The 13,223-nt window shown below is 47.7% G+C and overlaps 1 protein-coding gene across 3 annotated transcripts in view; it reads left to right on the top strand.

Annotated features, from left to right (window-relative positions):
- ADAM12 (ADAM metallopeptidase domain 12) overlaps nucleotides 1-13,223 on the top strand; it is a 349,535-nt gene that overhangs the window by 203,306 nt on the left and 133,006 nt on the right. For all 3 annotated transcript variants that reach the window (XM_045041022.1, XM_045041023.1, XM_045041024.1), the window contains exon 4: nucleotides 11,376-11,454. In XM_045041022.1, coding sequence (XP_044896957.1) covers nucleotides 11,376-11,454 — 79 coding nt within the window. The remainder of the gene's footprint in view (nucleotides 1-11,375; nucleotides 11,455-13,223) is intronic.

The following is a 13,223-nucleotide window of genomic DNA, read 5'->3' as shown; positions in this document are numbered from 1 at the left end:
AAACTGCTCTTTGAAGACTGAGAGGAAAAAAAAAGCATTTTATTTGCTCCACAGCGTGGACGAAAGGCCAGATCCGGTCAAGGTGACCGAAGTTTTAAGCATCTTTTGTCTATCGGGTTTTGTGTGTTTTGGGTGGTGGTGGTGGGCTTTGTTTTTTGGAGCAGGAGGAACCTCCTCACACAGCAGAAGTGCAGCAAACCAGTAATGAAGGTGTATTGTGTCTGAGTGCCTTTGATGTATGATTCTCGTTCTCGATTATTACATTCCTTCAAAAAGTGTTTATGGAATACCTATTAGGTCCCAGGCCGTAGTCGAAGGGCCGAAGATACAGAGAGGATCAGGCGGATGAGGCCTCTGCCCTGGTGGAGGACGTGTAGCCTCAAACAAGTCACAGAGCAGATAAGCCACCAATGGCAGCGAGAACGACAGGAACAGGGCGGGACCCTGCAGCGGAGGCTACCAGGATAACCAGATGTGAAAAGGGGCAGGCAGAGAAGGCTGCTCTAGAAAACGCCATTCAGCGTGAGGGTTACCCCTGTTTGGCCAGGCAGGAAAAGGGGGAAGAGCGTTCCAGACCGAGATAAGAAAGGAGAGAAACCAAAAGAGGGCCCCAGCGCCTAAGTGAGGTTAGCTGGGCCTGTGGAGGGGGAGGCGGGGCCGGTCCACACTCCCGGATTTGAACTGCTCTCCCTCCTGGCTCTGTAGGAAGGGAGTGTAGGGTTTTAAGTGGAAGAATGACAGGGTCTGACTGTTGTCGTAGAAATTTGACTCTGGCTGTCGTGTAGAAACTGGATGGGGATGTGGAGGCTGTCACAGAAGGTCTTGGAAAAGGGAGATGGGGGGCGAGGGGGGACAGAAGCTGAGGGGTTCGTTAACGGTCCTGGTTGCTCACATTTACTGAGCACGTAATCTGGGCCGGGCGCGTACGTTCAGCATTTAGCACATCTTCTCTTCACAGGAACTTTCTGAAGTAGGTACTATTATCCCTGTTTTGGTTGGGGAGCCTCTCATCCCACAAGGTCAAATGGCACGCCCAAGGTCACAAAAAAGAAAATCGCGGAACCGGGTTTGTTCTCAACCGCTTCTGCACTGCCCGCCACAGAGCTACGTCGAAGGTAGATTTGTCTTCTTGTCTGAATTTTTATTACTTGGAAATGTCAGCCCAAGCATTCTGCAGGTATTGCCTGGAAGCCTTTTGGGAGCCAGGAACTGGCCAGGAGGAGGAGCCTCAAAAGTGAAGAAGGAGGGCCCACCCCAACCCTCGCAGCCCTCGAAGGCACTTCCCTTGGCTGTAATCCCCTGGTGCGCCGGATTCAGTTGGTCCCTCAGGACCTGCATCTGTTAAAATAATCAACCAAGAGGGGTGCCTGGGCGGCTGAGTCGGTTGAGCGTCTGACTTCGGCTCAGGTCCTGGTCTCGCGGTTCGTGGGTTCGAGCCCCGCGTCGGGCTCTGTGCCGACAGCTCGGAGCCTGGAGCCTGCTTCCGATTCTGTGTCTCCCTCTCTCTCTGCCCTTCCCCCGCTCGTGCTCTGTCTCTCTCTGTCTCTCAAAAATAAATAGAAACATGAAAATTAAAAATAAATAAATAAATAAATAGAACAATCAGCCAAGAATTCTGTTGGGCTGGAGGAAACAGAAGCATGTTTTTCCGTATACAGGTGATGAGCAGAGGCGGAGGATAAGGCATCTTAGCATCTAACAGCCTCACCCTATTGCCACTTGGCAAACCTCTGAGCCTCAGTTTCTCACCTGCACGAAATGGTCGTCGTGAAGACTTGAAGAGCCACTCATTATAACGCGTCCTCCCGCATCCTGCCACATCGTAGACCTCGAGGTGCTCAGTGAGCTGCAGACGTAAACACCACTTGCAGTGTGGGGCGCTGTGGGTAATTAGAAGATGAATAAAGGCTGACTTGGCTTCTGGGGTCAAACGCACCCGATGGTTTTCGGGTGATGGGTGGCACCAGCGAAAACATCTCGGTGGGTTTCGTTCCTCATTCGCTTACACTGCTCACCTTTTCACCTTTATGTGCCGAGCAGTGACGACCTTTTCTACGCCAGTACACGTAAAACAGCTACTCCTGGGTGATCATTCCTCACACTGGAGGTGAACAGAACCTGATTCGTACTCTGCTCCTCATTGTTCCTTTCCGTTTCGAACCTCTGGCAATAAAGGGGAAACAGACCCACCCGACCCAAACTGCAATTGCTTTCTAATTGTTTTCAGAGGCAGGAAGTGGCATGTTAAATATAGCGTCCCTTGCAAGAGAGACGAGCAGAAAAGGCAAGGGTAAGCCTAGCGATGAGATCTTGGGCTCTGAAATCGGACCGTCTGCCCAGTACCGGCCGTGTGACCCTAGACAAGTACTGAACCCCTCTGATGCCAGCGCCCCCACCTCCAAATGGGCGCCAGCCCACTAGGGTTACTGGAAAAGTTAAATAAAATAATGCGCATAAAGTGCTTTGGCTTAGTAGGGGCTCAAACGAATGTTAGCGACTGCTCCCACTATTGCTTACGGAGACCAATTTGACAATAAATCATAGTAAAAATAAATAAAAATAATAATAATAATAATAAATAAAAATAAATAAAATAAAGGTAGTGAAATAACCCTAGAGATGAAAAAAAGGAAGAAAGAAAATTCGGAAGCCTAGAAAACATAGCCGTTTTACCTGTGTTGGCAGCAATGTTCGAAGAGGAAGGACAGCGTTAGCTAACCCGTAAACTCTGTTCTTGCAGTCGCATCTACAGAAAGTGGCTCTGGGACTTTATTTACCTCTGGAATGAATGGTGTGTTGGGTTTCCATTTACTTACGGGATATAATCCATTTCCATTTATTAAACTTGGCAAATCCCATACTAGGAAGACAGTCCTATTCCATTGAGAACCGCCTCAAACGGTTAGAAACCCACATTCAAAAGACTTGGGAACTACAGGTAGTCATTGAAAAGGGGAGAGAGTAGCCTAAAGCTTTAAGCCCACGTAAAATGACAGCTGAGGGGTGTCAGTGGCAGAAACCCGACCTTTTTCACCTGCTCTTACGACTCACCTGGAAAATGCGGCTGTCAAACATGGCCCCGCTGTGTTCACACAGATTTCTAGCAAGTTTACAACTGTCTGTGGTGGCACATGTGATCCGCGCATTCTGTGGCGGGATCTGAAGAGCCCCAAACGACAGTGGTAACATATTTCAGTGGAAATCGCCCGTGATTTGATCCAAAATTCTGCATATTTGAAAGCAGTACGTTAAGATATTATTTTGCGGGGAAACTTAATTGTCCCCTATAGTTCCCAAGATGCTGTCTCAATGGTTTTACGTATTACAGTTTGTGAAACTAAATGAGAAAGAGCTGGGGAGAAGGAACTTGTTTTTTATTGTGGGAGGGGGGAAGTTATTTAATCATTTCGAGTAGTTCAGCGAATAGAGGAGAACAAGAGAAAATTGAATGTAAATGCTTCATTGTTCTTACAGATGTGCAGTTCTAAATAGTTAGGATCCCCAAATACCAAAATTACAACCAAAAATAATTTGAATTTTGTAGCCAAGTTGAATTGAGTGCTATGGGAGACAGCGTAAGCCCCATCTTGCAGGGTGGAAAAAGTTATTTCGGGGAAAGTTGGAATGTGATTTGCTGCTACTTATCTTCAAACCTTAAGAGCCATGTGCTGACATTTCTTCCTGGTAAGGCAGTGTGGACCAAGTGGTTGGGATGAGGTAGATTTTAGAGCCAAATGGAGCCAAGTTCAGTCTCCACTGGCTCAGCTGTGTGGCTCTGGACAAATCGCTTAACCTCTCTGAGTGTTTCCCTCTTCATTTCTAAGCAGATAGATGGTAACAGTCCCTACACCACAGGGTCTCCACCGGCATCAAGGTTGAAAGTGCACTTGAAAGGCAAGTGTCCCAGGGCCTGGCAAATAATAGGAGGGAGGTGGCATGCGGGTCATGAAGACAAGTCAGAAATGGTAGTGGCGATAGGGAGTGGCTGTTGCTTTCACTCCCCAAATCACGAACCCAGAGCATAAGCCGTTTACCAGGGTAACTTTCCCCATAGGGAAAACAAAAAGCATAGATATTTACAAGGGCTAAGCTCTAAAAGTAGTCCAAACAAGGCTGAGCCGTAGAAAATGCCAGATCTTGGATTCTTTTTCTTATTTTTCATTTTCCTTCTCTCATTTCATACCTCAGTGCACTGTCTTTATAGAGAATTATTCAGTTGTCTGATCTCTCTGTAGAAGAGTCCAGAAGAGCCAATGATACGAGGGTGAAGAGTCCCATGATTCCAGCCAGTGTAGTTTTCACTGAAAACCACAAGGAGTTCTTTCAGTGTGTGAGGCATCCAGTCTGGGTACATATTGATTTTCCTCTCGATTTTTTTCTCTGTATTTATTTAGCTCCGGTTGAGGAATAGACCATTTTCAATAAAGGATCTTCGTTCTAGTAACTAGGAAAATCCTGATCATGATTTTTAATTACTCTTTTTATTATGTGTTATGTTTTGTTGAAGCTCCAGATGGTTTATCCCTCATATGAACGTGTTCATAGCTGTATTTCCAACTTCTTGTAAAGAAAACCATTACCCAAATTTATATATGAATGACTTGGTAATTTGTGGAATAATAACTTGTAGCGAAGTCAATCTTCAGCAGAAAACTGGGTTGGATGCTCTGAATACCAAATGGCTTTCCTAGAGAGATCACTAGTGCGTGTGTGATTTAATTGCAGAGAGTATCCGTGGTGCCTTCTGGTGTAACTGACACATAAGAGCCATCTTGTGATGCGTTTGCGTGAATATGTTGCACAGAAGAATTAAACCCTTAAACCATATGTATACTCTTCAAAGAAATAATAGGAAAAAGTTGACATATCATCAATGAGTTTTTTATGTTCTAAATAATTGATGCCAAACTCTTAGCTTTCTTTTCCCTATTTCCCTCCTTTAAGCAGTTCTGAAATTGAGGACAAGTTGTCAGCGTTGGTCTTGAGGACCTGACAGCATTGAGAATTCTTGAAATGACAAGGGAGTGAATGTGACTGTCCCCTCCCCAGACCCCCTCCAGGATCAGTGACCACAATTTGAAACCATGTTTTTTATTTTTAATTGATCCAGTTTGTTGGAACACATTCTGTCCCAACTGGGTTGCTTTTCTATAATGATTCCGTGTTTGTCGTCTGTGTATTTATTAAGCGCTTCCTGTGTGCGAGGCATTCTGCTAGCTTAGGGACGTAGCTTCTGCCGCTTAGCTCAACCCAGGGTGGGAGAAGACAAGACACCAAGAAACAAGGTAGAGCAGAAGGCAAGTCCTGTAACAGAGTCCTGGCACAGCACAGGGAAACATTAACGAAAGGAGGATGGAGAAAGGGATCCCAGAGGTGAAAATGAGTAGGTGTTTCTTTCTGCTCTCCTATGTTTGGGGGAATAAAATATTCATTTTGATGGAATCCATCTCGAACAATGTAACTAAATTATATAATAATAAACTTGGAGTGGGGTCATTTCAATATTGACTTAAAAGGGCAATTGGGGGGTGATTTTTTTATTCAAACACAAATCATTTCAGAAATGTAAGAAATTTTATAAGGAAAAATGTTATCTACATCATAGTATTTTAAAACATTTTTTAATGTTTATTTGAGAGAGAGAGAGAGAGAGAGAGAGAGAGCGAGCGAGCAGGGGTGGGGCAGAGAGAGAGGGAGACACAGAATCCGAAGCAGGCTCCAGGCTCCGAGCTGTCAACACAGAGTCCGACGCGGGACTCGAACCCACAGACCGCGAGATCATGACCTGAGCCGAAGTTGGACGCTCAACCGACTGAGCCACCCAGGCGCCCCTACATCCTAGTGTTTTAACGTAAATCATAAATGATCATTTCTAGTCATATACACCCAAAGACTTTGCAATTAGAAATACAGTGCTCGGCTGGAAAGGATGAGATTCTTCCTATCGCCCTATAGACCTTTCTTCCTTCTTTAGGAAGGCCTGGATCACTGTCTACTTCCCTCTTATGACCGCTTTGCTGCATCCCGAAGGTTTTGGACTGTTGTGTTTTCATTTCTGTTGGCTTCCGTGTACTTTTTTATTCCCTCTTTGATTTCTTGGTTAACCCGTTCATTCTTGAGTACAGTGGTCTTTAATCTCCAAGTGTTTGTGGTCTTTCTAAATTTTTTTCCTGTGGTTGATTTCACGTTTCATAGCGTGGTCTGAAAATGTGCACGGTGTGATATTGATCCTTTTGTACTTGTTGAGGGCTGGTTTGCGACCTCGTATGTGATCAGTTCTGCAGTCAGGAAGAATGCGTATCCTGCTGCTTTAGGACGAAATGTTCTGAATAGATCTGTTAAGTCCCTCCGGTCTAGCGTGTCATTCAAAGCCATTGTTTCCTCATTGATTTTCCGCTTGGATGACCTGCCCACTGCGGTAAGTGGGGTGTTAAAGTCTTCTTCTGTTATTGTGTTATTATCAGTGACTTTATGTTTGTGACTTTTTGGTGTGTATATTCGGGTTCTGCCAAGTCGGGGACGTAAATGTTCTTATTCCCCCGTAAAGAAAGCGTGTGCTGTCTGTTTCCATCTCTGTCTTCACCCCAAGCCACTTCCTTGACCTTAGACTCGTGGAGTCAGCTGCTTGCCGGACATCCAGGAGCATGTCTCTCAGGTACCCGGCACTCAACGTGGCCAAGGTGGAACTCACCGTCTCCATTCCCTCCTGGATGAACCACCCATCTCGGGTGCCAACTGAGGTTCCTAATTCTGTCCCCCCCATCTGTATTTCCCATCCCAAAGGCTTATATCTTGGTCTGGCCGTTTGTTTGGACACTCACACCGGCTTCCTCTAAGTAGCCCTCCTGCCGCACTTGTTTCTTGCCCCCAAAGTCTTATCTACGTGGCCGTCAGAGCGGCCTTTGGCCCCAAAGCTTGTGTCTGCTCGGGTCACTGCCACATCTAATGGCTCCCATTACACGGAGTAAAGTCAGCAATGCTTGCAACTTGGTGGATTAGTCCCCGGCATGCCTCTCTGAGCCACGGTGCATCGCCCTGCTTCAAACTTTGCACCCACCACCTGGAACTCAGCAGGGCTTCACATTTCCGGTGCCCAGCCCCCCCTAGCATGCTCTTCCTGTACACTCCATGCCTTTGAGAATGGAGGCACCCCTATCTGGAATCGTCTCTCCCTCATTCCTCTCCATCTCCTGCCTCACCACCCCTTCGCACGTGACTTCTTCCTGTCCACCTTTCATAATCCATTTGGGTACCACCTCCCTCAGGCTGCCTTCTGGATTAGAAGCCTCTCCTTGAACTCCTGCAGTGCTTCGGGCATCTCCGTATCATGGAGCTCTCATCACTCTTCGGGTCTGTCTTTCACCAGATGATGAGCCTGGGGGGTGTCTTATTCCCAGTGTCCAGCACAATAAATATTAAATGAGAGAATACCGAGGTGTCACTTACAATAGCCAAACATATGGAAAAGAGCAAAATCGACTCCCGGCGTTTCATTTTCTGGTGTAAGGAGGAACAGAATTCCTTGTTAGATCAGCTAATCTAATAAGCAGAGAAAAAGAATGTTCTCATGAAATTATGCATTCACCTTCTGTTTTCATTTGCTGACATAGAGAATCCATCTAATTGGATTTTTCTCCTTGGGGAAATCTAAAGGAAATGGGTCCCTTGCTGTTCCATTTCCAATATGGCCATTGTCCACCTCCGCTCTTTTCTCACGGGACCTTTGACTGCTAGCCCCTTTTAAATTAGACGCACGTCTGGGGCACCTGGGTGGCTCAGTCGGTTGAGCGTCCGACTTCGTCTCAAGTCATGATCTCACGGTCTGTGTGTTCGAGCCCCGTGCTGGGCTCTGTGCTGACAGCTTGGAGCCTGGAGCCTGCTTTGGATTCTGTGTCTCCCTCTCTCTCTGCCCCTTCCCCCTCCTGCTCTGTCTCTCTCTCTCTCTGTCTCTCTCTCTGTCAAAAATAAATATACATAAAAAAATAAAAATAAATCGACACACGTCTGAGAAGGTCTCAAGTGAGCACATCCTCAGTTTCAGCCGTGGCTTCTCAACAAGTCGTGGTCCCTGGGAAAGACAGGGGGCACGGGTTACCCAAGCTGAGAAGGGACAGTCCTAGACAAAAAGAATATGCCTACAGCATTTGCCCGAAATTCAGTCCTTCATCCATCCATCCATCCATCCATCCACTCGTCCATCTGTTATTCCTCTTGTCCACAAGTTTACTGACTGTCCTCTACCAAAAGTTCATTGTCCAATTCCTGGCTTTCCTGGTGGATTTCCCATGTCCCCCATACATGAAGCAAGTCTCCTCCTTGGGCATCCATCTAAACTAGCTTTCAGTTAGAAAGCCTTAAAGTATTATCTCTTTGTGGTATAAATTATATCTCTACGCGTTGTGTTACAAATTATATTTCTACAAATTCCTATGTGTGTTACTCCTCTTAGTATTAGATTCATTCAAAATAAGGATCCATGGGGCGCCTGGGTGCCTCAGTCGGTTGAGCGTCTCAGGTCATGATCTCACAGTTCATGAGTTTGAGCCCTGCGTCCGGCTCTGTGCTGACAGCTCAGAACCTGGAGTCTGCTTCGGATCCTGTGTGTCTCTCCCTCTCTCTCTCTGCCCCTCCCCCTACTTGCATTTTCTCATGAATAAATAAACATTAAAAAATATAAGGATCCAGCACCGTTAAGCACAGAACTACTAAAGTGTTAACAAAATATAAGCAAAATAATAAAATTATGAATGAACAGTAAATAACATAAGTAATAACAATATAACTTGAATTGTATTAAATCTTCTTCTCCTCTGTGATCTCGAAGCTGACCAAGCCCTCTCTCCCCAGGAGCACTGAGGCTGTTCCAGGCCCTTCCTCGTGTAGCCAGGGCTCCCACTCCTCCTCCCCATTCCCCTGCTCTGTGCGTCCTTCTGCCTGCTCCCCCCACCGCGTTGTCTCACCCCCTCTCTGCCCCATTTTCCTCCAGCCCCTCCACTGCCTCAAGCCCCTGCCTCATGATTTCACCTCCCATCCCCCTGCTTCCCTTTAGAACCACCGTCTGGAAAGACGCACTGACCATTTCTGTCCCCATCCCCTCGGCCTCCCCTGCAGCTGCCCCCGTCAAGGCCGCCAGCCTCCCACACCTCCCTGGCTTGCCCTTGCCCATCCCGGCAGGGCGAACCTGGGTGAACCTGCCCAGAGGATCCTGGGAAAGCTCACAGGAGGGACATGTAGAGGATGGGGATTCGAGACCAAAAGCAACACGGAGGCTGGCCCCCTCCAGCATGATCTGTGTATTCCTGAGCAGAGGGAGGGGTGGGGCGGGCTGGGAGGATCCTGGTACCTTAATCAGTGAGTGTGAGAGATCATCTGTTTTATGTTTTGGCACAATCTTCTTCCACCCTCGCTGGTGAGGAGAGCACAAGTCAGACCTCCGTGAGGGTCTAACTGATTTAAGCCAGGCGTTTCCGAAATATATTGAAGTCCATGTAAAATGGGGAAATTGCTTTCAGTTCTGGACTTGGCTGGGAGAGGAGCTAAAGAAATCGATTATGAGGAAAGTATTCCTCGCCTGTTACATCAATAACCTCCCACTTCCGTTTCAACTCTACCCATTTGTCAGCACCCTGGATGCAAATCCTAACTCAAGCCAACTGAAGCAAAGGAGAGGGGGCTATTGAGAAAGGGGAGAGGCACAGTGGGTCCCCAGCACATGTGGAAAGTCTCCCCCTTTGTCCCCTTTGTCAGGGCTGAGTGGTGGCTGTGTCTGGGCAGCGTCCTCTAAAGCAAGGCACCAGGCTGAGGGAACCCCTGTGAGCATGTTCTTGGAGCTTTGAGAACAGAGAGGCAAGACTTCTTCCCCGGAAGCCCCAGCTCACAGCGTGCCATAGGGGAGAGTTGTGGTTGGCCTGCTGGGGTCCCTGCTTCATCTCTGGACTGGAGACGGGGCCACCCCCAGCCGATGGTGTGAGGCTCATTCTCTGGAGGCTGGGGAGGGGGAGACAGCCACTGCCAGTCATTGCCACCCCCCGCAAAGTCCAGTATTTACAGCAACTCTGGGACACCTGGGTGGTTCAGTTGGTTAAGCGTCTGACTCTTTTTTATTTGAGAGAGATAGAGTGTGTATGTGAGTTGGGGGTGGGGGGGGGGCAACAGGGGCAGAGGGAGACGGGGAGAGAGAGATAGAGGGAGGGAGGGAGGGAGGGAGGGAGGGAGAGAATCTCAAGCAGGCTCCATGCTCAGTGCAGGGGCCCAACACGGGGCTCGATCCCACATCCCCGGAATCATGACCTGAGCCGAAATCAAACATCGGACGCTCGGTCAACTCAGCCACCCAGGTGCCCCGAGCATCTGACTCTTGATCTGGCTGAGGTCGTGATCTCACAGTTGTGAGAATGAGGCCCCCCTCGGGCTCCTCGCTCGGCGTGAAGCCTGCTGGTGATTCTCACTCTCTCTCTCCCTCTGCCCCTCCCCCATGCCCCTGCCCACTCTCCTTCTCTCCCTCAAAATAAATAACTAAATGTCATTAAATTGAGTTTAAAAAATAATAATAAAATAAAGTCAACGACACGTTGCCCGGGCAGATACAACGCAGGCTCCGTGTAGGACTCTTTCCCCTCTGACGCCAGCTTGGCTCCCCAGATTTCACAGCTCAGATCTCCTGGCCTCGCCATCGTCTGCCCAGAATTCCCTTCTGCTCCCACCTTGCTCTGTCCGGCCAGCTGTTGTTCCATCTGCAGGCTTCCTGTGTGACGTTCTCCTTCCACAGCATTCCATTACCGCATTCCATTCACCCATCTTCCTCCCCTCCCGCACCACTGCTTTGAACAGTTTGCTGTTGTCCCCAACGCTTCTTTGACATGTTTATATTGATAGCTGGTTCTCTCACCTGAGGGTGTACCCGCAGGGGTGATATCCTGGATCCAGAATTATTGTCCCAACAGGTGGCTTCGCCCCTGCTTCTAGATGGCGGGGGCCTCTGTGACTGCCAGGCAGATAACTCTCCCAGCTTGCAAATCGGCATATGCCGTCCGTAGAAGAGCGTGTGCCTGTGTGTGTGTCCCCACATGCACGTGCACGTAGGGGCCTGGGTCCCTGGGCGCACACGCCTGGAGTGTGCTAGAAGAAGGAGGTGAGGCGGGATGGGTGAGGGCTCCACGTGTACCGTGGGAGCTGTTGTTCAAGGCCCACGTGTCTGAGTCCTGCCTGTCTGGGTCTCCTCCTGACTGCTTCCCGAATAGGTGGAAGGTCCTTTGGGAGCCTCACGGGGTCACCTGTCACATAAGGGCGGGTCAGCTGCTGGCTGCCTTGTTCGCAACATATCCGTACGCTTCTCCACTCATCCTTTTATCTCGTTTGTCTTTCTTTTTCCACAGAGGCCTCATCGCTAACAGCTTCACAGAAACCCATTATCTGCTGGATGGCACCGATGTCTCCCTCACTCGAAATTACACGGTAAGTCCGGCGGCAAGGCCACCACAACACCACGCACGCCGTCACATCTGTGCTTAAACTTTGTAGCTGTTTTATCCTAAGTGAAGCCACATGCCCAGAGGCTTTACTTAGGGACCATAAGGCACCTATGCATCACTTGGGCTTTAGGCATTCCATTGTAACTCCAGGAGAACTTGGCCTTGGCCAGCTTTGTGCCAGGATCGTCCTTGGAGATGTGGCTGACCTCGAAACCACCTTCCAATCACTAGGGGATGCTCAGTTGGGCAAATCCTTTCTAGAAAACCTAGCCACGTTTCAAGATGGCTTGGAAAGCAATTGTCCCTGGGCTGAATTTAGCTGTGTTATACTTTAAGTCCCTTAAAAACAATTCGAAGTAAAACTGACTCTGCTTAACCTATAAATGTATCCTGCCTATTATAAATGTAACCTACCTATTATAGGCGTGTCCACCAGAAATAAATGTATAAGCCATTTATCTATATGAATGATAAATCCACCATAAACACTTATGATCCTATATTATGGTGGTTACCATCATATGACGTTTATCACTTTTAGCTTTCCCGGTATTCGAGGTTTCATGTGTATCTTGGAAAAGATGCTAATTTTATTTGTTCCTTTAACAAGTGTTTGCTGTGTTTTCTGTGTGCTCAGCCCACGTGAACATGGGCACTTAAAAAGAGTTGCTGCCCTCTGAGGACTAGGAAAGCTAGTTTTTTTTTTTCTTTCCAAAAAGCTGTGGATATCTGTTTTAACAAGAATTAGCTTAGAGGAAGGCTTTACATTTGCAGTTGAAGTGTCGTCAAGCAGCCGTTGTCGACCTGCCAGGTTTCCCCCTTTCTTTATCACTTGTGTACATGTGGCTCTTACAAACTGATGCCTTCAGACCCCCAGCGATTTGGTAGAATGACCCGACACTGACCTTCCAGCCTGCAGAAAGCACATAGGAGTCCTGGATATAATATAACCATGTATGAACTTGTGTTACTACCTCATCAAGTTTAGAGGAGAGTCCAAGAAATCCCCAAGAGGCAAAGACAAAGAAGGGGTATAGGCTCACAGCAGTAGACTGGTGAGTTGGGGTCATGGGACCTCAAAGGGCTACTCAGGTCCAGAGAGAGGGACTGGTGCTTGGGACCGGGGACAAGAGAAGTGGGTGTCTACAACTGAGAGGTTTTGCAAAAGCTGGGCCCCCAGGAAGCGGCTTCCTCTGTGTGAAAGAACAAGAATGTCTAGTCTGGAGAAGGGACAACAGAGAGAACTGTCTCAGGGTATCCTGGATTGAAGAAATAGCTCATAAGAAAAAGAGAATTGAGAGCCCAGCTAGCCTTATAAGCGTATGTTTGCAATGGAGTGGACTGGTGTTTATATGTCTGACGCCTACATAGAAATGCAATTCCCGGTCAATACATTAACATCCAAACTGGTCCCAAATCAGTAATCCTGGATCCCCTGGGCCCAAGCTGAGGCCAAGCCAAAATAGTAGAAATAGAGATATGTCTACAGCCGCGATCACATGAGACGCCCATGCCAAAAACAAAGAATAATAAAAATATTAGCAATGAGCCCCAAATCAAAATTGCAAAACACACAGTGAGAAAAGCCACGGTGAGTGAGCGTCAGTGGACAAGGGGAACAAGAGAATCAGCACCTCAGGGAATGCAAGACAATACAAAAATCAGGGGAATTTGTAAATATTTTAAAGAGAACAGAATAGGCCTGATAGAAATTCCAGAGTGAAAATACAGAAAGAAAGAAAGAAAATGGGA

Source organism: Felis catus, chromosome D2, assembly GCF_018350175.1.
Source record: "Felis catus isolate Fca126 chromosome D2, F.catus_Fca126_mat1.0, whole genome shotgun sequence".
Lineage (NCBI taxonomy): Eukaryota > Metazoa > Chordata > Mammalia > Carnivora > Felidae > Felis > Felis catus.
The sequence above is the reverse complement of the archived record's forward strand: the minus strand, read 5'-3'. Positions and strand labels throughout refer to the sequence as shown.